The sequence below is a fragment of the Nuphar pumila genome, chromosome 13, assembly GCF_984573655.1.
Source record: "Nuphar pumila chromosome 13, dmNupPumi1.hap1.1, whole genome shotgun sequence".
NCBI lineage: Eukaryota > Viridiplantae > Streptophyta > Magnoliopsida > Nymphaeales > Nymphaeaceae > Nuphar > Nuphar pumila.
In genome coordinates, this window is record NC_143261.1 from 89,878,347 (window position 1) to 89,903,563 (window position 25,217).

The 25,217-nt window shown below is 36.5% G+C and overlaps 1 protein-coding gene across 1 annotated transcript in view; it reads right to left on the reverse strand.

The window, feature by feature from the left end:
• Positions 1-25,217, reverse strand: part of LOC149819101 (polyadenylate-binding protein 2-like) — a 41,664-nt gene extending 16,447 nt beyond the window's left edge. Inside the window, exons 1-2 of the mRNA XM_089984271.1 lie at positions 25,078-25,217; positions 24,905-25,007 (exon numbers count right to left, since the gene is read on the reverse strand). Of these exons, the coding sequence (XP_089840397.1) occupies positions 24,905-25,007; positions 25,078-25,194 (220 nt within the window). The 5' untranslated portion in view covers positions 25,195-25,217. The remainder of the gene's footprint in view (positions 1-24,904; positions 25,008-25,077) is intronic.

The following is a 25,217-nucleotide window of genomic DNA, read 5'->3' on the forward strand; positions in this document are numbered from 1 at the left end:
AGACCGGTATGTCCTAAGCTTAAAGATAAGATTGCTTTCGTTGGTGAAATTATACCTAAAAGAAAAAACAAGCAAAAAATGAAGATATTAAAGACACGATTAATCAAATATCAGAGGCACTTCAACAACTTCTCAAATCATCCTCCACTTCGAGTACTGCCATTGCATTGCCCTCATCTCCTCTAGGTACGTGGATTCTTGATTCGGGTGTTTCCTTTCATACAACACATTATAAGAATGTTCTTTCCAAAGTTTATTTTAATCATACTTCATCTTATATTTCAATGACCGATGAAACTTCTTTAAAAATAGAAAGTATTGGAACACTTGATTCAAAACATTCTAAAAAAAAAATTGGTTCAAAAAATAACGGTGGTTCAAAAATTAAATTTAAATATTTTTTTCGGTTTCTCAAATGTCAGATCATGGTTGCAAAGTTTCTCTCACCTAAAGATTGCACCGTGCAGGATCTCCAGTTAGAGAAACTGACTGGGCAAGGCCATAGGAAAGGTGCTATTTATTTTATGAATTTTTTGTCTCTTCCAGCCAAGTCATTTTGTAATTTTGTATATATCAAAAGTATTGATATTTGGCATAAGAGACTTGGCCACCTTAACTTTTCAAAGATGTCTCTTTTTTCTTTTTTGGGAAATACATGTAATGAAAAAGGCATATCTTGTAAAGATTGTATTTTTGAAAAAATGAAAACGATTCCCTGTACCCAATGAACTTTTGTTTATATACGGCCTTTTGAATTAGTACATTCGGATATATTGGGTCCCTCACCTATCATAACAAAATGATGTTACTCATATTAAGTTATTTTTGTTAATGATTTTACTAGATACACATGGATTTATTTTGTAAATCATAAATCCGATGAGTTCTCTTTTTTTAAAGAATTTCATATAATGATTAAAAATCAATTTCTAAGCAACCTTTTTATTCTTAGATCGAATTCAAGAGGAGAATACATGTCTAATGATTTTCAAAATTACTTGAAACAAAATAAAATTTGTCATCAAAGGTCTTGTCCTAGAACTCTGCAACAAAATGGGTTAGCGGAAAGAAAACATAAACATATAAAAGAAACCACTAAGGCTCTTTTAATTTCTAAGGATATTCCAAAAAAGTTTTAGGCCGAAGCCGTTCTAACCTCAACTTAATTAATAGAACCCCTTCATTCTTATTAAACAATGTTTCTCTATTTGAAAAACTTTTTAAAATGACTCCCGATTTTAAAAGACTAAGAATCTTTCGTTGTAGGTGTTATGTTCTTACTCATAAAAATGATAAACTATCTCCAAAAGTCATTGAGTGTGTTTTCCTAAGTTATGGAGAAAATAAAAAAGGATATCGATGTTTTGATCCAATAAATAACAAACTTTATGTTTCAAAAGATGTTACTTTTCTTGAAAATGAAAATGAAAATGAAAATGGGTTTGATAACAAAGAACTAAGAGAAAACATGGATTATTCATTTCTATTTGATTTATTACCAAGAAATGATGAGTCAAACTCTATTGAGGTATTTGAATCTTTTGACAATAGCTCTAGTAGTGAGCATTGTAATGAAATAAGCGGAAGAAACCAAGAATGCTAAAGCATTCACTATGTCCCACACGGACAAATGCAACAAGCACAAGAGAGAAAATCCACTAAGGGATATACAAAGGGCCTTATAAAAAGGCTACACACATGAAAAATAATATCACTATTATTGAAGAGGAGCTCTCAAGAGCAATACAACATACATGGGGGGTTCCCCCTATTTATAAGAAGAGGAGACCAAAGGGGCTCCCAATAGAGTCGTTGGGAGCCCCCAACGGTCACATATGTGACCGTTGGGGGCCCCAACGACTCCATTGTGGGGCCCCTTTTCGGTATCCAAAAAATACAAAAATAAAAATAAAAAGAAAAATAAAAAATAGTGAAATACGAGAAGCAAAGTAAGTACCCCTATGGGGTACTTTGTGAAATGACCATAATACCCCTATCGGGTATTATGGTATTATTACATATGTTTTAACACCCCCCCTCAAACTTTACGGGGGAATGACCGAAAGTTTGCCAAGGAGGAACAAGAAGCGAGGAGCAGGCAGGGCTTTGGTGAAGAAATCAGCAAGTTGATATTCTGAAGTGACATATGGCAGTGTTACTGTCCCACGAAGATATTCATCACGTACATAATGACAATCCATTTCAATATGTTTCGTCCTCTCATGGAAAGTGTGGTTGCTGGCAATGTAGATAGCACTTTTGTTGTCGCAACAAAGCTTCGAAGCCCCGGTAATTTCGACTCCCATATCTTGAAGAAGACTTCGAAGCCACACCAGCTCCATTGTAGTGGTTGCCATAGCCCTGTATTCTGCTTCAGTAGAAGACAATGAGACTTTCTGCTGTTTCTTGCACCTCCAAGCAATTAGCGAATCTCCTAGGAATACACAAAAGCCAGTAGTTGAGATTCGATCATTTGGGTTTCCTCCCCAGTCAGCATCAGTATAAGCTAGTAAATCTAAGGAAGAGATTGAGGATAGGAATAGCCCTTTAGTCAAAGTATTTTTAATATATCGAATGATCCGGAGCACAGCACTCATATGCACAGATGTAGGAGCATGCTGAAATTGGCTTGTAGAGTGCACAACATGAGCAATATCGGGCCTGGTGATAGTCAGATAGGTGAGGGAGCCTATGAGTTGCCTGTAGGGCGTAGGATCGTCCAGCAGAACTCCATCCTCCAGTCGTAGTTTAGCATTGATAACCTCGGGAGTCTCCACCTTTTTATCATCTGAAATCCCAGATTTGGAGCATATGTCTGCAGCAAGCTTCATCTGTGACAGTATATACCCTCGAGGAGAGTATGCAACTTCTATGCCAAGAAAGTACCTGAGAAAACCCAGATCAGACATATCAAAATTATGTTTTAACATATTTTTAACTTTAAGAATACCGTTTTCATCATTGCCAGTGATGATCATATCATCAACATAAAGCAGAAGGATGATGATACTATTACCTGCATTTTTAACAAAAAGAGCAGTGTCAGTATAACATGAGCGAAATCCCAATTGTAACATGATAGCACTAAATCTATCATACCAAGCCTTAGGGGCTTGTTTAAGACCATATAAGGCTTTTAATAACCGAAGGGTTTGTCCTTGGTTAACACTGATTCCCGGCGGAGGATCCATATATACTTCTTCATTCAACTGACCATTAAGAAAGGCATTTTTAACATCTAATTGGAATATAGGCCATTTCTTAGATGATGCTACCGCAATTAAAGTTCTAACGCTTGTCATGCGAGCCACGGGAGCAAAAGTCTCCTCATAATCGATGCCATATTCTTGTGAGTATCCCTTAGCAACTAATCTAGCTTTATAGCGCTCTAGGGAACCATCACTTTTTGTTTTGACTTTGTAGACCCATCGACATCCTATAGCTTTCTTATTTGGAGGAAGGTGAACTATTTCCCAAGTTTTAGCTTTATTTAAAGCATCTAGTTCAACTTTCATTGCTTCAACCCAATGAGGTATACTTTTTGCTTGATTATAATGGGAGGGTTCATAGTAAGAATGCAAGGCTATTAGACAAGCTCTATATTTAGGTGAAAGAGTTTCATATGAGACAAACCTATTAAGTGGAATTGATTCTCTAGAAGAACGCCTAAGGGAGGTTTCTTCTAGGGGTTCATTAAGCCGCAAGAATTTTTCTAAAGCACTAATAGGTTGGGCTTCCTCACGCCGAGTGTATACTTGGAGATTGTCACCATTAGTTGGTGATACATCATTATCATGAGAATCATGAGTATTTTCTAAAATTTTCGGATGACTCAAAGAGTCATCATTTGAATCTTCTAAAAGATCATTGATAAACATATAATCAATTTCATTTGATTTTTCCAATATGTCAAATCCATTTTCATCTTCTAAAAAGGTTACATCTTTGGAGACAAATAACTTATTGTTTTTATGATCAAAGCATCTATAGCCTTTTTGATTTTCACCATATCCTAAAAACACACATTCTATTGCTTTAGGTGACAATTTATCTCTTTTATGTAAAAGAACAAAGCATTTACACCCAAAAATCCGAAGACGATTGTAGTCGGGTGTCATATTAAAAAGTTTTTCATAGGGAGAGATATTATTCAATTTTGAAGATGGCATCCTATTGATTAAATAGGTGGAGGTTAACACGGCTTCGGCCCAAAAATTTTAGGAATATTTTTAGAAATGAGTAAGGATCTAGTGGTTTCCAAAATATGCCTATGTTTTCTTTCCGCTAGACCGTTTTGTTGAGGAGTTCTTGGGCAAGATTTTTTATGACAAATGCCATGTTGTTTTAGATATGCTTGAAAATCATTTGATAAGTATTCTCCACCCGAATCGGATCTAAGAATGGATATTTGACTTTGAAATTGATTTTGAATTTTTGCATGAAATTCTTTAAAGAAGTTAAAAACTTCTGATTTAAAGTTAAGAAAATAAATCCATACATATCTAGTATAATCATCAATAAAAGTAACATAATATGAATAACCACCTTTAGATAGAACCGGAGATGGCCCCCAAACATCGGAATGCACCAATTCAAAAGGTCTTGTTGTCACAAAGGATCTAATAGGAAAAGGAGTAGACTTTATTTTGCCAAAAATGCAATCTTTGCAATTGATATCTTTTTCTTTACAAAACTTGTGTCCAAAAGGAAAAAGATACATTTTAGAGTAACTTGGATGTCCAAGCCTTTTATGCCAAGTTTCAATATTTTTGTCTTGGACATAAGTACAAAATGAGGTATTTGGAAGCATTAAATTATCCATAAAATAAAGGTCTCCCTTCCTATGGCCTTGCCCAATCCGCTTCCCGGACCGGAGATCCTGCACAAAGCACCCTTGGGATGAGAAAGATATTTCACATCCATGGTCGGCTATTTGAGAAACGGAAAAGAGGTTAAGATTTAATTTTGGAACTATTCTAACTTTTGGAACAAGGAAATTTTGAACATTTTTAGAATCAAGAGTTCCAACACCATTTATTTTGAGAAAAGTTCCATCGGCCGTAGAGACACAAGACATTTTTGAATTGGTGTGCACATTGGTTAATGCATTTTCATGAGGGGTCATGTGAAAAGAAGCTCCGGAATCTAAAATCCAAGAGTACGTACCGGGAGGTGATGATGAGGCAATGGCGGCACCGGAGGTGGAAGAAGTGACCTTTAAGATTTGTTGAAGAGCCAAGGAGATTTGTCCAAGAGTGTCTTTGAGATCCCCGTTCTTGCCGTCATCTTCTTTGGTGGTGGATTCTTCAACGGAAGCCACCTTTGGCTTGAATGCCCCATTTAGCTTTGGGCAAACGGGTTTAATATGTCCCGGCTCATAACAATGGTGACATATAATCATTTTTCTTCCACCACTCCCTTGCTTACCAAAATGAGGTGGTTTGTATGTTTTAACATGATTGTCGGGTTTAGATACGGCAAGAACTTCCTCTATGCTTTTACCCATGCTATGCCTAGTCTCTTCTTGAGTAATCTCGGCAATAGCTTCTTCTAAGGGAGGAAACGTGGATCTATGGAGAAGTGAGGATCTCACTTGTTCAAATTCGGGACGAAGCCCAAATAAAAATTGAAACAATCTATCTTGTTCCATTTGTTTTTGTCTTAGAACCACATCCTCCATAGATACCCATTTAGGCTCTAAAAGAGCCAATTCATCCCACAAAGGATTTAGAGCACTATAGTAATCTTGTATGCTCATGTCGCCTTGTTTTGTGGTTCTTACTTTTTCTTGCAAGAAATAAGCTCTTGCAAGATCCTTTTGGGTAAACATACCCTTCATAAAAAACCAAGCTTCATTTGCCCGGCGGAATTTTGCAATATTTGCACATACCTTAAGTTCGACATTATTCATAAACCATGCAAGGATTTTTGCATGGTTGCTCTCCCAATCTTCCATTTGATGATTATAATCTTCAATGGCCTTGAGACGAGCATCGCCTTCAAGTGCTTTCTCTTGATCTCCTTCCATCTTTGTGAGCTTAAGTTGGGGTTCCGGAACGGTTCCCATTACATAACCCCAAAGCTTCTTGCCTTTGAGATTATTCTCCATTGCGGATGCCCACATCATGTAATTTTTTCCATTGAGTTTGAATGATAGATCGATCTTGACTTCCATTGCTACACAAGGAAGATGTGAGAAAGAAAGGAAGTAGAGAGAGACAAGATTTTACCTTTAGAAGATCTTATGGCTCTGATACCATGTAATGAAATAAGCGGAAGAAACCAAGAATGCTAAAGCATTCACTATGTCCCACACGGACAAATGCAACAAGCACAAGAGAGAAAATCCACTAAGGGATATACAAAGGGCCTTATAAAAAGGCTACACACATGAAAAATAATATCACTATTATTGAAGAGGGGCTCTAAAGAGCAATACAACATACATGGGGGGTTCCCCCTATTTATAAGAAGAGGAGACCAAAGGGGCTCCCAATAGAGTCGTTGGGAGCCCCAACGACTCCATTGTGGGGCCCCTTTTCGGTATCCAAAAAATACAAAAATAAAAATAAAAAGAAAAATAAAAAATAGTGAAATACGAGAAGCAAAGTAAGTACCCCTATGGGGTACTTTGTGAAATGACCATAATACCCCTATCGGGTATTATGGTATTATTACATATGTTTTAACAAGCATCCACTAGATGATAAGGATGGTGATCAACATGAGAATTTGAATCAACATGTATTAAATGATACACATGTGTATACTAGACGGGGTGAAGGTGATCATTCATGTGCCCTTGACAAGTTCTCTCAAAACATATCTTTAGAAGAATCCCAACCTAGAAAATGCTCCAAGTAGATTTGTATCATATGACTCTTTCTCTCCAAATTTTAGAGCATGTTTAATAATTCCTTACTTTTATTATGAACCATCTCATTTTAATGATGCCAAACAATATCCGCATTGGAATGAAGCAATGAAATTTGAACTTAATGCTCTTAAGAAAGCTAACACAGGGGAAATAGTTGATCCACCGTTAAGAAAGAAACCTATAGGATGTAGATGGGTGTTTAAAGTTAAAACCAAAAGTGATGGATCGTTAGAAATATACAAAGCAAGGTTAATTGCAGAAGGGTATGCTCAAGAATATTAAATAGATTATGAAAAAACTTTTGCCTCAGTAGCACGAATGACAAGTGTTTGTGCTCTCATTACCATTGCATTTATTAAAAAATGGCCTATCTTTCAATTATATATTAAAAATGCTTTTTTGAATGGAGAGCTTGGTGAGAAAGTCTACATGGAACCTCCTCTAAGGATGAATTTAAATAGAAAAGTTTTAAAACTTAAAAAAGCCTTGTATGGCCTTAAACAAGCTCATAAGACTTGATATGACAAATTTAGTAATGTTTTGATTAAATTAAGATTTATCTCTTGTTATACTGACACTGCTCTTTTTGTCAAGAAAACAAGTACTACAATTGTGATTTTTCTTCTATATGTTGATGATATGATTATCACAGGAAACGACAAATGAGTTATTAAAATTAAATCAATCTTAAAGAAAACTTTTGATATGTCTTACTTTGGTTTCTTGAGATATTTTTTAAGAATTGAAGTTGCCTACTCCCCTATAAGATATATTCTCTACAACAAACAACAACAACAACTACGCCTTCATCCCAAAACAATTGGGGTCAGCGATATGAACCAAAAAAGAAATTCATTTTGGGTCTTCCACATGAATCCTTTTCCTCCAATCATTTCTATCCAACGCCATGTCCTCGGTGAGGTTCAAAGCATTCATATCCTTTCCTATCATCTCCATCCAAGTCTTCCTAGGCCTACCCCGACCTCTTTTAACTAATATATTTTCCCATTTCTCCAACCTTCTAACTGGAGCATCATTAGGCCTTCGCCAAATATGTCCAAACCACCATAAACGATTCTCTCGCATCTTATTTTCAATGGGTGCAACACCTACCTTCTTACGTATCTCTTCGTTCCGAATCTTATCTTTTATTGTATTTCCACACATCCATCTAAGCATCCGCATCTCAGCTACACTCATTTTTTGAATATGATGTCTCTTGGCAGCCCAACATTCCGTACCATATAGTAAAGCGGGTCTAATAGTCGTCCTATAAAACTTTCCCTTCAACCGCAATGGCATTCTACGATCGCACAGCACTCCAGTAGCACTTTTCAATTTCATCCACCCAACCTTTATCCTATGATTTACATCTCCATCAATTTCTCCATACTTTTGAATGATGGATCCCAAATATTTGAAATAATCATTCACCGGTATATCTTGCTCACCAAGCTTCACTACACTCCCATCACTACTTCGTTGCTTACTAAACCGACATTCCATATATTCAGTCTTACTCTTACTCAACTTAAAACCTCTAGCTTCCAATGTCTGTCTCCATAATTCTAACTTAGCATTAACCCCAGCTCTAGACTCATCAATCAAAACAATATCATCAGCAAACAACATACACCACGGTACATTATCTTGAATTGATCTCGTAAGCTCATCCATCACTATCGCAAATAGGAAAGGGCTTAAAGCAGATCCTTGATGTAACCCAACCGTTATCGGAAAATTGGTTGTCACCCCTCCACAAGTGCGGACATTGGTTACTACTCCTTCATACATATCTTTAATTATACTAATGTACTTGAGAAAAACACCTTTCTTCATCATTGTCCACCAGAGAACGTCCCTAGGTACTCTATCGTATGCCTTCTCTAAATCAATAAAAACCATATGCAAATCTTTGTTCCTCTCTCTATATCTTTCAATAAGTTGTCTAAGAAGATGTATAGCTTCCATAGTTGATCTTCCAGGCATAAAACCAAATTGATTCTCCGATACCATGACAACCTTCCTCAACCTAGACTCAATCACCCTCTCCCAAAGTTTCATAGTATGACTCATGAGTTTTATACCACGATAGTTTGTGCAATCTTGTATATCACCCTTATTCTTATATAAAGGCACCAAAGTACTCTTCCTCCACTCATTAGGCATCTTATTTGTTCGCCAAAACAAGTTAAAAAGATTTGTCAACCATTCTAAACCTTTCTCTCCCAAGCATTTCCAAGCCTCGATAGGTATACCATCTGGGCCAACTGTCCTTCTTGATTTCATTTTCTTCAAAGCCTCTGCAATTTCTTTCTTTTGAATCTTGCGCATGAAGTCACGATTTATCTCATGAAAAGGAATGGAGAAGTCTCCAAGATCTTGAGCATGACTATCATTAAATAGCTTATCAAAATAATCTTTCCATCTCTCCTTAATCTCCTCATCTTTGACTAAAACCCGTTGCGTTTCATCTTTGATACATCTAACCATACCCAAATCCTTCGATTTCCTATCTCTCATCTTTGCAAGCCTATAAATATCCTTCTCGCCTTCTTTGGTATCCAACTTGTCATAAACCTCCTTATATACCTTAGCCCTCGCGTTTCGAACAACTTTTTTAGCTTCCTTCTTTGCTATCATATACTTCTCCAAATTCTCATTATCACGACTCTTACTTAGATTTCTATAACACTCTCTTTTAACCTTAATAGCTAATTTGACATCCTCGTTCCACCACGATGTATCCTTACCTAGTGGTGCACCGCCTTTAGACTCACCCAATACCTCCTTAGCCACTTTTCTCATGCCACCCGCTATCTTATTCCACATTGATTCTGAATCCTCCTCGAGACACCAATCAGCTTCCTTAACTACCTGCTCTACAAACATTCCTTGTTTAACTCCTTTCAGTGCCCACCACTTAATTCTAGGATCTATCCTATGTCTATCCCTTTTGCGGCATTGTCTAATTCTAAGATCTAAAATTAAGACTCTATGTTGTGTAGCTACACTTTCTCCTGGTATAACCTTACAATCGATGCAACAACCCCTATCTCTCTTTCTAAGTAGGAAAAAATCTATCTGACTCGTATTAACCCCACTTTTAAATGTTACTAGGTGAGACTCCCTCTTCCTAAACCAAGTGTTTGCTAAGATCATATCATAAGACAAACAAAAATCTAAAATCCTTTCTCCACTTTCATTTCTTTCTCCTATACCATAGCCTCCATGGATATTCTCAAATCCATCCCTACTAATGCCTACATGTCCATTAAGGTCACCGCCGATGAAAAGCTTTTCTCCATAAGATGTCTCTTGTACTACTCCATCTAAATCTTCCCAAAATTGATGCTTAATGGAATCATCTAAACCTACTTGAGGTGCATAAACACTAATAATATTAATAATATCCGTACCTAATACTAATTTAATAAGTAAAATTCTATCACCCTTCCTACGGACCTCAACTACATTATCTATAAACTGACGACTCATAACAATCCCTACTCCATTCCTATTCCTGTATACCAAATCTTATATCCCCAAGGTTCTATCACTTTAGCTTTCTCACCTACCCATTTGGTCTCTTGAAGACATAAAATATCAATCTTTCTCCTACACATAACATCTACTAACTCTACCAACTTACCAGTTAAAGACCCTATGTTCCAAGTGGCTAACCTAATTTTATGGTCTTGGACTAACTTCTTTACCCCCACCCGTCCAACAAAGTGAGGGAACCCTTGCCTATTTGACACCACACCCGGGCGCCGGTGTGACGCGTCGCTTCTGGGCGACGACCTAGCAACCCTTGCACATTTATCACTGCCTCCGGGCCTAGAGAGTACAGCGCGTCGCTCAGTAGGGAACGCCCCAACGAAATTCTTATATTGGTTCATTTTCATAGGATATGACAAAGTTTTTATGCTGGCTGTCACAGGCCTACCGCAACCCTCCTCCTTTATCCGGGCTTGGGACCGGCAGTGTATAACTACACAGGCGGAGTTTAAGATATATTCTCTCTCAAATGAAATTAGCTGCTGACATATATGCTAAGTCAAGAGTTTCAAATGAAAAAAAGGTGGAGACCCTTGAAATCATAAATGTTAAATTAAGGCTCGAAGATATTGTATTACTTGAAAATCCTCCTCTGTATCATCAATTAATTGGATCTCTCACTTATCTCTCAATCACTCGACCTGATATTGCTCATGTTTTTCATGCAGCCAACCAGTTTCAGCATGCACCTACCACTGTGCACATGGCAGCAATAACGAGGATTGTGTGATACATTACAAACACTATTTCGAAAGGGCTTTTCTTATCCCCTTCATCATCTTTTAATGAATTGGATCTCTCACTTATCTCTTCATCACCTGACCTGATATTGCTCATGTTGTTCATGCAACTAGCCAGTTTCAACATGCACCTACCATTGTGCACATGGCAGTAGTAACGAGGATTGTGTGATACATTACAAACACTATTTCGAAAAGGCTTTTCTTATCCTCTTCCTCATCTTTTGATTTAACTGCTTATGTTGACCGGTTAACTTTTTGACTAGTTAACTTTCGAAAGGGAACAGTTCCAGCAACTCTTTTTGACTAATTAACTTTATGTTGACGGGTCAAAAAGGAACCAAACAAAAAGACAAAAAGAAGAATACAAAGGGAAAAAGTTACAACAAAAAGGAACGAAACAAAAGACAAAAGGAAGAATACAAAAAGAGAAAAAAGTTACAGCATATATATATATATATATATATATATACAATTTAACACCCCTTTAAACTTACGATTAGATAACCGAAAGTTTGCTTAAGAGAAAATAAAATCCAGGAGCAACGAGAAGTTTGTTGAAAAATCCGCCAACTGGTATTCTGATGTAACATAGGGCAAATCGATAGTGCCATGTAAATACTCCCCTTGTATATAGTGACATCTATCTCAATATGTTTGATGTGCTTATGAAATGTCCGATTGCTGGCAATGTAGATAGAACTTTTGTTATCACAACATATTCATAAGGCTCATTTTATTGGAACTCCTATATCAGCCAACAATCTTCTGAGCCAGACCACTTCTATAGTTGTCATGGCTCAATATTCAACTTCAATCGAAGAGAGAGACATTTTGTTGCTTCTTGCACTGCTATGAAATCAATCATTCTCTTAAAAAAACACAAAAAACTGTGGTTGAATGTCTGTTATTCGGATCACCTCCCCAATCAACATCAATATAAGCAATTAAATCTAAAGTGAAAGAAGTAGACAAAAAAAATGCCTCAATAAATAGAAGTCTTAATATATCTAATAATATACAAAACAACTCAAATGTGAATAAAAGTGGGAGCGTGATGAAATTGACTAGTGTGTACAACATGTGTTATATCGCGTATAGTAATTGAAAGGTAAGAAGCTCCAATAAGTTATCTGCAAGGAGTTGGGTCTTCAAGTAGTTCTCCGTCATCAATCCTTATTTTAGCATTGATAACATCGGGAGTGTTAACTTTTTTATCATGTGATTTCATACCTGAATGAAAGAAGATAGAACCCATAACCGAATCGTCACAAATAATCTCTTAAAGAACCATAAAGGTTCATACACAAAGCATTCACTCAAGAACCACCAAGGTTCATCCACAAAGTACCCAAAAGATAATGCACAAATAAAAAGTAAAGAATGAATTTCATTCAAGTAGGATTAAACCCACACCAATAGTGATTTATTATAAAGGGAAGAGTCCCCTATTTATAACTAAAGAAATGAGAAGGGAGAGGAAGTCGTTGGGCTCCCAACAACTCTATTTAGAGTTGTTGGGAGTCCAACGTCTCTCTACTTTATGGCTTTTGACTTTTGGTCAAAAAGCATAAAGTTTACATATGTCCAAAAAAATGAAATTTAAAGTTTACTCTATTCCTAATATAACTAAACTATGTATCTAAACTGAAAATAAAAGATTAAAGATTACATATGATGGAATATTTACATATGAGATTACATTATTTAATACTCCCCCTCAAACTTACAGTTGAACAACCGAAAGTTTGTCTAAAAGAAAGTAAAATCGAGGAGCATCGAAAGGTTTGGTAAAGAAATCCGCCAGTTGATATTTTGAGAAGACATATGGGAGATCAATGGTGCCTATTCCACTCGTACGTAGTGGCAGTCCATCATAATATACTTGGTCCGTTCGTAGAATGTACGATTGCTGACAATGTAAATAGAACTTTTATTGTCACAACATAGCCGTAATGCTCCTGTACTCCCAATACCCATATCTTGAAGCAATCGCCTCAACCATACTACTTCCATGGTGGTTGTAGTCATGATTCTATACTCTGCTTCAGTTGACGAAAGAGAAACCTTTTGTTGCTTCTTGCACCTCCAAGGAATCAATGATTCTCTTAAAAACACACAAAGTCCAGTAGTCGAGTGTCGATGATTGGGATCACCTCCCCAATCTGCATCAGTATAAGAAGTTAATTCTAATGAGAAAAAACAGATAAAAAAAGTCCTCTAAAAATGAAAGTTTTAATATATCTAATAATACGTAACACAGCTCCCATATGAACAGTGGTAGGAGCATGCTGAAATTGACTTGCTGTGTGAACAACATGTGCAATGTCAGGTCTGGTGATAGAAAGGTAAGACAATGCCCCAACAAGTTGTTTATAAGGTGTTGGGTTCTCAAGTGGTTCTCCATTGTCAATCTTTATTTTGGTATTTACAACTTCAAAAGTATCAACATGCTTTTCATTTGTGATTCCTGACCTGTCAACAATATCAAGAGCAAATTTATATTGAGTTAGTAAATATCCTTTAAGAGAATAAACCACTTCAATACAAAAAAAAATTTAAAAACCCTAAATCACTTATTTCAAAGTTGTTTTTGAGAATTTTTTTGATATTGTCAATTCCCTGTTTATCACTTCCTGTGATGATCATGTCATCCACATAGAGAAGAATAATAATAATACCTGCATTAGATTTCTTAATAAACAAAGTTGTATCAAGAAGACAAAATTGAAAACCAAAATCAAGCATAACTTGACTGAACTTATTATACCAAGCCTTTGGGCCTGCTTAAGACCATACAAGGCCTTATGTAAACGAAGGGTTTTTTCTTAAAGGAATCTTAATGCCAGGTGGTCATTCCATATATACTTCTTCAACTAGGTTTTCATTGAGAAATGCATTCTTGACATCCATCTAAAAGATATGTCATTTCTTTACAGAGGCAAGAACTATTAAGGTTCTTACGGTGGTCATTCTAGCGACTAGTGCAAAAGTCTCTTCATAGTCTATTTCATGTTCTTAGGAATAAACTTTGGCAACTAGTCGGGCTTTAAATCTTTCACGAGTGCCATCAATCTTGGTTTTAACTTTGTATACCCATCGACATCCTATGAACTTCTTTTCAGGTGAAATATCTTGAATAGTCCACGTATTTGCCTTTTCTAAGGCATTTAACTCTACTGTCATGGCTTCGACCCATTCTGAATGTTATTTTGTTGTAACATAATTAGACGATTCTATGTAGAAATATAATAAGGCAATATATGCTTGATACTTTGGTGAAAAAGACTCATAGGATACAAATTTTTTGGGCACTTTTGGCACCCTAGATGATCTTGTTTCTATTTGATCATGTGCTCTAGTATATTTTTCTAGAGCATAAAGTTGCTCTAGATTACCTCGTCTGAAGTATTGAATGCAGTCTGGATGAGATGATTCGGTGCTTATTATATCATTTTGATCTTCTTGATCAACTTTTCATTCATTAGTCTCTGGAACAAAGTCTAATAAGGAGTATTCATCAATTTCTCTTGAATCTTTAACTTCAAAAAAAGTTTCATTTTCTAAAAAAGATACATTTCGTGACACATAACTTTCTAGTTCTGAGATCAAGGCATCTATATCCTTTTTTATTGTTAGCATAACCAAAAAACGCACATGGAATGGCACGGGAAGAGAGTTTGTCATTTTTGTTAGATAAAACAAAACATTTGCAACCAAATACCCTTAACCTTGAATAATCTGGAATTTGTTTGAAAAGTTTTTTAACGGGTGATATATTGTTTAACAAGGATGATGGCATTCTGTTAATAAGATATACTGCAGTTAGAGTAGCCTCGGCCCAAATTTTTTTGGGTACTTGATAAGTAATGAATAGAGTTTTTGTTGTTTCTATAATATGCCTATGTTTTCTTTCTGCTAAACCATTTTGTTGTGGAGTACATGGACATGATCTTTGATGTGTAATACCATGTAAATTTAAATAATCGTTAAATTCTTTTGATAAATACTCTCCCCATGAATCAGTGCAAAAAATAGAGATGTCATTCTTAAATTGGTTTTTAACCAGGTTATGAAATATTTGAAAATGAAAAAATACTTTGGATTTATGTTTGAGAAAATAAATCAAAGTATGCCTTGTAAAGTCATCTAGACATAGTACGAAAAACCTCCCTCAGATATGACAGGTGGAGGACCCCATACATCTAAATGTACTAACTCAAGAGGTTGAGAAGAGACAAAATTTCTTTCTTAAAAGGGTAGTTTCTTCATTTTCCAAGAATATATTTTTCATATTTAAATGTCTCAGGATTACAAAAGTTTTCCATATTTAGAAAAAGATGAATCTTGGATATGCTAGGATGACCAAGTCTCATGTGCCATAGATCCAAGTCATTTTTTTGAACATTACAACATAACATATTCTTGAGAATTTCCACAAAATCCATGTAGTATAGGCCGCATTCTCTATTACCTTCCCCGATCAACTTCCCTGACTGGTGATCCTATACTCGACAATCACAAGAGAAGAAGGAAATGTTATATCCATGGTCAGTTAATTGGGAAACAGACAAAAGATTGAGATTTAATTTTGAAATATACCTAATTTATGGAATGTAAAAACCTTTTAAGTTTTGAGAAACATTTTCAAAATCTCCTATTGCTTTGATTTCTAGTGATGTCCCGTCAGCAGTAAAAACATTAGACCCATTTGAGTTATGACATTCAGATAAATTATTAATGTTTGGGGTCATATGAAATGAAGCACCTGAGTTAAGAAGTCAGAGATTTACCTAAATCGGAGGTGCTAACTGAAGAGACTGGAGCTCCTGTAGATGAAGATGCTCCCTTGAGTAGAGGTTGAAGTGCTTCCATCAATTGTGCTAGAGAAATACTTCCAATGGAAGATTCACTTGATTCTTGTGGTGGTCCAACGGATGCAACCCTTTTCTCATAAGGTCTTTTTAATTTTGGACAATGAGTTTTCACATGTCCAGGTTCAAGGCAATAATAATAGATGATTTTTCTTTTTTCAAAATCGTTGCCTTGTTTTTCATCATTTCCACTTCCATAGTTAGGGGGTTTGTAGGTTCTAACATAGTTTCCTGGTTTTGAGACGACTAAAACAGAGTCGTCATCACACTTGGTGATTCTATTCTTAAGTCTATTTTCTTTTATACTTAATTCCTCTATTATATCCTCTATCAAAGACACATTTCCACGATGGAGAAGAATAGACTTAGTGGATTCAAATTTCGATCTTAATCCACTAATAAAATAAAAAATTTGTTTTGTATTTATTTGATTTTGGCGGAGTTCAATATCTTGTGGACAATGTCATTTTGGTTCAAGAAGAGCTAAGTCTTCCCATAATTTCGACAAGCTACTGTAGTACTTCCTAATGTTCTTGTCTCCTTGAACCATATTTCGTACTTTGATTTGTAGATTGCACACATGTGCAATATCTTTAAGAGAATACATTCTCTTAAGGTAATCCCACGCATCATTTGCATGCTCAAATTTTGCAAGACTTCAACATTTCTTTATGTCAACGCTGTTAAAATATAATCCTTAATCTTGTTGTATGCACAAACACACACACACACACACACATATATATATATATATATATATATATATATATATATATATATATATATATATATATATATATTGCTCATAATAACCCAAAAGGGTATTTCTATAATTTTCTATTTTACGCATATTCCATTTGAAATATGATTGTATTCTTTCTTTTCTTTCTTTTCTTTCTTTTTTTTCTTTCTTTTCTTTTTCTTTTCTTATTATCTTTTTGTGGTTTGTGCCACCTATGGAAGGCTCCTCACAAGAGTCGCTGGGGGGCTCCCAACGACTCCCTTGGGAGCCCTCTAAGTGGCTCCTCTTGTGATGTATAAATAGGGGACTTCCCCTTGTATTTCCTCAAGCTTGAGAGCTCAAGCTCCTTTACTTTTTTAATATAAAGATATATTTTATGCCTTTGTGCATGTGTGGGATATTTTATGCCTTTGTGCATAATTATTCAAGTGTTCTTTGGGTGCTTTTGTGCTCGCTCTTGTGAAGTATTAATGCTTGTTTGCATATAGTCTTTTTGAAGACATTTTTCCATGGTATCAAAGCTTGGTTAAAGATTGAAGATAGTGTGTGTTTTCATTTTTCGGGTGCCTCAAAAAACGTGCCTTTGGCTTCTTGGAGACTGGAGTGGGGGCTTTTCTTCCTTCAATATTTTAGAAGGGCATTATGACAAGTAAGACTTATAAGTCCTATTGTGGTACGTATTTCTTCTTCCATCTTTCCTCTCTAATGGGTGAAAAGGAGTTTTATTTCTTTATTGGATTCAAACTCAATGGCTCCAACTATCATGTTTGGGCCAAAAATATGGAGGCTCACGTAAAAGGGAAAGGTCTTTGGGGTTATGTGCAAGGCACAATCCCGAAACTGGAACAAAAAATCACCTTGATGGAGAAAGGTAAAATTAAAATCCTTGGAGGGGAGGAAAGAACCAAAACCCTTGAGGAATATTCGAAGAAGCATGATGAATGGAAAATGCAGAATTTCAAAATATTGTCTTGGATTTTTTCTTCCGTTAGGACAAAAATCAACGCGAATATTATCAAATTCAAAAAGGTTTCTCAAGCATGAGAGTATCTTGAGAAAATGTATAGCTCAAGGGACTTGTCCCATAAATATTACCTTCAAAAGAAGGCTCTAACTCTTCTTCAAGGCGAAATGACCATTACGGAATATTTCGCCAATCTTTCTTCCATTTGGGTCGAGCTTGCTATGCTCAAACCAAAATAGAATGGAGAGACAATTGAACTTCGCCACAAACAATTAGAAGAAGATCGATTCTTCAATTTTTTGAATGGGCTAAGGTCCGAATTTGAGCAAATAAGGTTTTCTCTTTTGTCCTCTTTCACTCCTCCTTCTCTTGAGGATGTTCTCACCAAATTAAGTGGGGAAGAAACCCGTATGGGTATAAATAAGCAAGGGTTAAATATATTTGTGATTCCATCCAATTTCGAAGAGAATGATGAGGTCAATGCGGTGTCTAGGCCCGGAAACAATTTAAGAGCCTATCGTCCCCCTTCATTTTAAAAATCAAAATCAATGAGGAAATGGTGGACAAGGTGGAAAAAAAGATTATAGCAAAATTGTTTGCCATTTTTTTAAAGAACCGGGGCATATCAAACCCGTTTGTCCCAAGTGGAAGAAGTTGTTAGCCATGACCACCACCTCTCAGCCGTAAAAGGAGGAGACTTCTTCAAGTGGATCACTTTCACTAAATCAAATTGTGGAAGCACTTCAACCTCTCTTCAAGGGAGTCATCTTGGGAGTTGTTGTATCTACTTTCTCTCGTCCAGGTAAACCTCCTTGGCTTTTGGATTCGGGTGCGTCTTTTCATATGTCCCCAAACATGTATTCTTTTTTCGGATATTCAAAAAATATTTCCACATCTTTTGTTTCTACTGCGGATGGGACTTCTCTTGAAATTAAAGGTGTTGGGAATTTTGAAACTCAAAACTTTTTCATCCCCAAAATTAGATTTATGCCAAAATTAAACTTGAACCTTCTCTCTGTTTCTCAACTCTCGGACCATGGATGCTATATTAAATTTTCCTTTGATAAATGTTTAATACAGGATCACGGTCCAGGAAATTGATTGAGGAAGGCTCTAGGAAGGGAGACTTATATTATATGGATTCTCTTTAAGTTCCTAAAAATCTTTTTGTAATGTTGTCCAACATAAGGATATAAATGTTTGGCACAAAAGACTTGGTCATCCCAATATCACCAAGTTATCTTATTTGCATTTTGCTAAAAATCTTTGTAAAGATACATTCTCTTGTAATGACTTTATTCTTGGAAAGATGAGAAGTATGCCTTTTGAACAAAGATCCATGTTTACTTCTAAACCTTTCAAAATTGTTCATTCGGATGTTTGGGGACCGGCACCTGTTGTTTCAAAAAGAGGGTTTGCCTATTATGTGATTTTTGCGGATGATTTTTCTAGGTATTCTTAGATATATTTTCTTAGACATAAGCATTAAGTTTTTTCATGCTTTAAATCATATCATGTGATGATTAAAAATTAATTTAATAGCGACTTAAAGATATTTAGAACTGATTCCGGAGGAGAGTATATCTCAAATGAATTCAAGAAGTATCTTGAAGATAGTGGTATTGGTGGAGGCTATGAAGAAAATGGAATTTACTACCTACATCATCCAATGGGTACTGTTCATGCTGCAGTGGAACATTCATTCAGTCCTGTTCAGTGGCATCGTCGTCTTGGTCATCCTTCATTGTCAAAGCTCTGTTCGGTCTTTCCTCAGATTCCTTCCACCACATCATTTCAGTGTGAAGCATGTCAGCTGGGCAAGCATCATCGAAGTCCGTTCCCTTCGAGTCAAAGTCAGTCTAGTAATAAAGTCTTTGAACTTCTTTATGCAGATGTATGGGGTCCTAGTAAGATTCCTACTAGGACTCAGTGTCGATACTATTTAGTTATTGTTGATGATTTCTCTAAGTTGTCATGGGTGTTTTTAATAAAGGAACGATCTGACGTTCCAAGTATTATCAAATCTTTAATTCTTGAAATAAAAACTGTTTGAATCTAGTGTCAAGATTGTTCGCACTGATAATGCTCTCGAGTTTAAATCAAAAAGTCTGTTATAATTTTACCAAGATAATGACATCCAACCCCAAACTTCATGTGCCTATTCATCTCAACAAAATGGGGGTGGCTGAGCGAAAACATCGTCACCTACTTGATGTTGCCAGGACCATTATGATTCAATCCAATGTTCCTGCGTTATACTGGGGTGATGCAATTACAATTGCTTGCTATCTAATCAACCGCATGCCTTCATCTTCTGTGGGTGATCAAATTCCAATTCATATCCTAAAACCCAATACCCCCCTCTTCTCCCTCTCGCCCAAAGTATTTGGATGTGTTTGTTTTGTACACAAACTTGGCCCTGACCATGATAAATTAGCTGCTCAAGCTACAAAATGCATATTTATAGGTTATCCCAAAAATCAAAAGGGATATCGATGTTATGATCCTACTTCTCGCCGAGAGTATGTCAGTGCGGATGTATCTTTCTTGGAATCCACTCCATATTACTCTAGTACCGGTTCCCCGCTGCAGGTTGATCCAGCTGAGTCTTGTCCATTACCTATACCTCCTTTTCCTTTAGAACTCGTGCCCTCATTCCCGAACCAAACTTCATCCTCTTCCAGATTTCATAATCCTCCATTGGTATATGTGCGTAGAGATCCACCTTCGCAAGTGCCTTCATCTTCTTCTTCCCTTGAGGTAAGTTCTACTGACAATAGTGATCTTCATGATGATGATAACAGGCCTATTGCTCTACGAAAGGGGACACGACAATGTACCTTATATCCCATATCTCATTTTGTCTCTGATGCCAGAATTGGAAATCAGATGAAATCTTTTATTTCAGCCTTATCTGCTGAAACTATTCCTCTGAACTATCAACAGGCAGAGCTTGATACTCGCTGGAAGCTGGCTATGCAAGAAGAAATAGATACTTTAATATCTCAGCATACATGGGATCTAGTTGATTCCCCAACAGATGCTGACATTGTTGGATGTAAATGGGTATATACCATAAAGTACAAATCTGATGGTTCTATTGAAAGGTACAAGGCCAGATTAGTAGCCAAAGGGTATACTCAGACATATGGTATTGATTTCTTTGAAACTTTTTCTCCTGTTGCACGGATGGGTACCATTCGTCTTGTTCTCTCAGTAGCTGTTCAGCATGGTTGGAGCTTGTACCAATTAGATATGAAAAATGCATTTCTATATGGGGACTTATCTGAGACCGTTTACATGCAACAACCTCCAGGATTCGAGGTTGAGGGGGAGTGTCAGAAGGTGTGTAGATTGAAAAAGAAAACTAGCTCTGGCATAGTTGTTATGGTGGTATATGTGGATGACATCATTCTTACAGGAGATGATGTGAAAGCTATTGAAGCCACAAAGGCTCATCTTCAAAAACACTTTGTTACAAAAGACCTTGGTTCACTCAGGTATTTTCTGGGTATAGAAGTTGCCAGGAGCCGTGAAGGGATGGTTTTGTCTCAACGGAAGTATGTTCTTGACTTATTAAAGGAAACGAGAATGTTGAGAGTTAAACCAGCAAATATTCCCATGGACCATAAAGTTCAGTTGTCTAAAGAAGGGTCAAAACTGGTTGATAGCAAAAGCTATCGCTCCCTAGTAGGGAAACTACTGTATGTAACTGTGACCAGGCCGGATATTGCTTTAGCAGTAAGCAAAGTTAGTCAGTTTATGGACAAACCAACTGAGGTACACTGGAATGCAGCTATTATGATTCTCAGATATCTAAAATCTTCTCCTGGAAAGGGGTTATTGTTCAGAAAAGGTGGAACTCTGGAGATAGTGGCCTATTCTGATGCTGACTATGCAGGATCTGTAGTGGATAGAAAATCTACCACAGGATTTTGTGTGTTCCTGGGAGACAACTTGATCTCTTGAAGAAGTAAGAAACAAAATGTGGTTTCTAGGTCGAGTGCAGAATCAGAATATCGGGCTATGGCCCAAACAGCTGCTGAATTGATGTGGGTTTGTACTGTTCTTCTTGATCTTCAGGTGAAGGTTTTCTCTCCCATGACCATGATGTGTGATAACAAAGCTGCAACATATATAGCGAACAATCCTGTATTTCATGAGAGAACAAAGCACATTGAGGTTGATTGCCACTATGTAAGAGATATGGTTCAAGTTGGTCATATCACTACCAAATATCTAAAGTCGGAAGACCAAGTTGCATATATGTTTACAAAACCTCTTGGTAGACCAAATTTCTCAAAATGTTGTGACAAGCTGAGCATGATTGATATCTATGCTCCAGCTTGAGGGGGAGTGTTGAGAATAGGTGGTTTTAAGTGAAGTCCTTTTATATTAGATGCTATTTGTATTTTTGCTTTTATAATGGGGCTTGATTGTAATTATGCTTTTAAGCGTCTCTCTATTTAACATAGAGAGAGGCCTTAATAACGATATTGAGTTCTCTTTTTCTTGTGCAGCCGTCTCTCTCTCTCTCTCTCTCTCTCTCTCTCTCTCTCTCTCTCTCTCTCTCTCTTCTCTTCTCTCTCTCTCTTCTCTCTCTATCTAGGGCTCGGTGCATCTTTTACAACATACAAAGCGTTTATTGATTCCATGGAGAACTATATTGATTTAGTCTTTCTATGACTGGTTGGAGTGAAGCAATGTAATTAAAAGCCCGCCTAGGAGCACTTAGGTGCCTAGGAAAGTACCTAGGTTTGGAAGGGGATGTGAAACAAAGTTGAAATTTTGCATTTGTTTTTATAATATTTAAAACATTATAATCATGTTTCGATAAGTTTTTCAGTATTTTTTTTTATTTTTATGTTTTTATATTTTTATATTTTCATGGCTTCATGCTCAAAGGATTGCCAAGCTATGTCATTTATTTTAGGCAATCCTAGACTCAAGAAAACTAAGATTTCCTTGTGCCTAAATGATCCATTGACATCATAGTTGGCAAACCCCGAATCGAACCTCAACTGATCACCGATTCAGGACCACTGATCCGCATATCTCTTATGTGTTTTTTTCATGCATGTGGTTTTAATGTGTAATGCTCATAAAAGGCTACTTGTTATAAAGAATTATATATTTTAAAATCATAAATATTAGCAATTATGCATAGCTGAATAGTTATATAGCTTAGTCATTGATAGCATGTGCTAAATTTAGTTATTAAACAATTTAGAGTTTGATTTTTTTTCATATCTTAACATTAGAAAATGCATAGTCCTAACTCGTCCGAGTTACCGAGTTGATCCGCTAACTCGTGACTCAAGGGTCAAGCGATCCAAATCCGAATCACAAGTTTGTCAACTATGATTGGCATAGTAATAAGTCTTTGGTTAACTTGCTTGTTATCTATCAAGGATGCCTAAGCCGTAATTGGCAAATTCGGCGAGTCGACTTGGGACCTGGATCAGACCCTAACTGGTTCACAAATTCAGAGCCACCGATCTACATGCTTCTTATGTACTTTTTATTTTGCATTTTGTGCTTTTAATGTATAATGTCCATAAAAAGAATACTTGTTATAAAGAATCATATGTTTTTAAATCATAAATATTAACAATTATGTATAGTTGAATACTTATATAACTTAGTTATTGATGTCATGTGCTAATTTTTGCGATCATATAGAATGAATTTTGATATTTTTACATATCTTAATAATAGAAAATGCATAATCCTAACTCGTCTGAGTTACCGAGTTGACCCACTGACTCACGAGTCAAGGGTCAGGCAATCCGAATCCGAGTCACAAGTTTGCCAACTATGGCCTAAACCTTTGCCTCGATAAAATTGCCCTAGAAAATAGTCGGCTCCTCTCTTATTATTCATTCCCTCTATTCATGCTCTTCATGCCATTCTTCGTGATCCCTTTCTTCTTCAGCCCACATTTGTTAATCCATTACTTGTTTTTTTGTTTGAAATTGATGCCTTTTCTATTAACTTTCAGGACTTTTACTTAGCGGCTATGGGATCTTATTGAGCCAGTATCACTCAAAACTAAAAAATTTCTAAGTCAAACCAGAACCTAACCAAGTAACCTTCAAATCCAGCACAAACTTGATAAAAAATCCAACTCTGGAACTGTTGAAAGTCAATTTCATTGATGAATCTGGATCTGACTAGATCACAAGCTAAGTAGAGTTTAATCTTATTCAGTATCCCAACTCACACTTAGGTTGAAACTAGAATTATTGCTCAGACAGAAGAAAACCAATAGTGTTTTGCTCAAATAAAAACTGACTCGAAGTTGGCTGAGATTAGAATAACTTTTTTAACTTGATCAAGAACCAGTACAAATTATGGATAAAGGGACCGGTTAAATGGATTGAAGATTCCTATTAAACACCATTTATGATGACCTCCAACTTTCACTTTCCATAACATTTCACATTGCAATTCCCTTCTTGTCACCCTTGATTTTTCATTTGATTCAAAGAACCAAAAACGATGCATCCCCCCATCCTCGTTTTCTTCTATTGGTATTATCTTTTTATTTAGTTTTCATCGCTTATTCGATCAATAGTGAAGTGAAGTGTCAAAGAGTACATGGAAATAGCCACTGAAAATCTTGAAGTGATCTCCAGAACAAGACGAATAGAGTACAAAAATGCAGCTATAGATGCAAATCCAATCTTCATAATTCCAACTCCTGTGGTATTTAGCTAGTCTAAGTAGGACCGCTAAATGCTTGCACATGTTATTCTAAACCAGTTGCTCTGAAACCCAATTAAAAACAAATCGGACAACAATCGAAATCAACCCGCAACAGAAGTTGACAATTTTCTCAAGTTGAAACTCTAAAATCGTTTGACAAACAGCTCAATTCAGCTAGCAAATCATGTAGTTTGTGACAGATTTTCGACGCCCATCATCATAAATATGCAATAGGACTTCAATATCAAGACCGTACTAATCGAAACCCAAGAAAACCAGCATCCCAACTCACCAGAATCGCATAATTCCCACAAAACTCAACCATATCCGGTAAGAAGAAAACAAACCAAAGCTCAAGATTCACTCTTCTAAATAAACATTCCATAAACCGAAACTGATTTCCACCAAACAAGTAAAAAAAATAAAAAAACACAACACCTAGCACGGCGCCCATTTCCTTCTCGACCTTGGCCTGCATTTCGCGGAGCGCGCCGGCCTCGTCCTCGATCTCCTTGAGCCTCCTCTTCATCTCATCCAACTCCTAAAAAAAAAACATTCTTTTGGTGCTCTGAATCCGTTGCGGAGAGAGTCGGAAAGGAAGAAACCCTAACCTTGGAAGAAGAAGCATCGCCGTCTTCAGCCCCAACCATCTCGGCATCCGCATCCATCTCGCCCTCCTCCGTCACATTGTTGTCGCCGTAGATCTCATTTTCCGGTTGCCCCTCCATTCTCCGGCGGGCCTAGAGAGAGA